The following is a 1966-nucleotide window of genomic DNA, read 5'->3' on the forward strand; positions in this document are numbered from 1 at the left end:
GTGCACCGCCTCTGGGTCGTACTCGTACGGCACCAGAGTTACCTGCACGTGGATGTGAGATGTATGTGAGCAAGGGATGGACACAAAGATCCAAGTAATTACAGGTCACTCAAGCGTGGTGGTGGTGGTGGAACTCACGGGCTCAGACTGCCCGGACGAGTGCTTGACGGCGAACCCGGTGGCCTTGTTGACGAGCGCGAACGCCGGGAACCCGTCCTCGTCCTCCGTAGAGCTGAACCTCGTGTCCTTGTACCAGTGCTGCACCCGCCCACATCATGCATTCATAGAGCAGCGTCAGACCCGTGAAACACTAGAAATGTCTCGATGGAGCTCTACAATCTAATGAAAGGACACTGATTAAGGAGAAGTGGTTGCCTTACCTGCTGCTGGTCGCGGGGGTTTGTTGGCGCCATGACGACCGCGATGCCGCCGTCGTCATCCCAGCGGACGGTGATGCAGTAGTCCTCATCGGTGCGGCACAGGATCTTGAACGTTTTTTGCCCCTGACTGGACATGGTTCTCGACCCTAGGTATAGCTAGGCCTTCCAGATGCCCACGGAGCAACGACCAAATAGTGGGGAAGAAGGGTCTGATGGAGTGATCTGTGTGTGGATTGATCGATGGAGTGGCTCGGGTTTTATAGAACTAGAAGTCAATATGGAGAGGGAGACACGGATGCTCTTTTTTTTAGAACACGAGGATTAACCCGGCCTCTGCATTTGGGCGATACATGCAGTCATTTTATTAATTATTAACAAAGATTTTACAAAGTAGTACGTAGTTTGAAGCAACCATCTTAGCAATTATTATCCACTTGATGGAGTACCGATAGTCCGAGCTTAATACCAAACAGACATCGCACCAAAGCCTAACATTTAAAGCCGGAGGCCCCAACCAAGCCACATACTGGGTTTGTTGTACAAACCGGTAGCACTCTCATGTGTCATCGCCGCCGTCTTCCACCAAACCATCTTCATAGAAGAAACTAACACGCCGACCTTAACAGGCCTCTCTGCCATCGACGCAACCATGACGCCAGGCAGCCGCCTCCTCCTGGGGGAGTCTATCTCCGCACATCAGACGTCGAGTCTCCACTACGCCACGCCATCGAGATCTGTTGCTATCAATGTGTAAGATGAAGCACCGCTCCATAAAAAAGCCGTCCACTGGTCCCTCAAGCCCGTGCACACCTCCAAGAATGATGCCGACAAGGGGGAAACTATATCAGAGCGTCGCCGTCATCCAATCTATTGATCTAGGGTTTCCCCGGAGGTAGCAGATAGAAGTCTGGAGTTTCTCCATGGTGATGCCTTCAAGAAGGTAACGACACAAAAGAGTGCCGCCATATGTAGCCGGTCTTGGCAACAAACCGAGAACGAGGTTTTCACCCGGATCAGCTCGACGAACCTCCATTAGGCATCATGTGCAGGGGTCGCTATCGATCTCAGCCGTTGTGCAGCGAGCAGGCCGTAACTGCCAGATCAGATCTGTTCGGAGGCCAGACCACTCATGGCACCAACCCGTCAACCAGGGCCTCTATGCCGCTGCCACCCATCCTAGGTTAGATGACTCGCCGCGCAGATCCGGTCGCCGCCCTCGAATGCCGCCAATGCCGTAGGTCGGCTGCCACGCCCGCAGCCATCGCCGCCTGAGGCAGAGCCGGCCGATGCGCCGCTACAGGTCAAGGCAGGGATGCCCGCCGCGCGGCCAAGGCCAGATCAACTGCACCTCCTCATGACGCGGGGCTCCGGACCATCCCGATGGTGCGGGAGAGACGGAGGCCCCCGCCACCACCGTCGGCCCCCGGGCTATAGGCCGGCGGCGTCCTTCGACGGTGGCGGAGGGAGGGAGGGAAGGAAGGAGAACCCCCGGTGGCTAGGGCTTAGTCCCGCCCGAATCGCACGAGCGGGGGTGGCGTGGGGGGTGTTCTGGTCTATGATGAGGTAGTTCCACCAGACACAGATGC

The 1966-nt window shown here is 56.3% G+C and overlaps 1 protein-coding gene across 1 annotated transcript in view; it reads right to left on the bottom strand.

Annotated features, from left to right (window-relative positions):
* Positions 1 to 598, bottom strand: part of LOC123158721 (ricin B-like lectin R40C1) — a 3184-nt gene extending 2586 nt beyond the window's left edge. The window contains exons 1-3 of the mRNA XM_044576608.1: positions 381 to 598; positions 139 to 258; positions 7 to 42 (exon numbers count right to left, since the gene is read on the bottom strand). Of these exons, the coding sequence (XP_044432543.1) occupies positions 7 to 42; positions 139 to 258; positions 381 to 515 (291 nt within the window). The 5' untranslated portion in view covers positions 516 to 598. The remainder of the gene's footprint in view (positions 1 to 6; positions 43 to 138; positions 259 to 380) is intronic.
* Positions 599 to 1966: the final 1368 nt, after the last annotated feature.

This window comes from Triticum aestivum, chromosome 7B, assembly GCF_018294505.1.
Source record: "Triticum aestivum cultivar Chinese Spring chromosome 7B, IWGSC CS RefSeq v2.1, whole genome shotgun sequence".
Lineage (NCBI taxonomy): Eukaryota > Viridiplantae > Streptophyta > Magnoliopsida > Poales > Poaceae > Triticum > Triticum aestivum.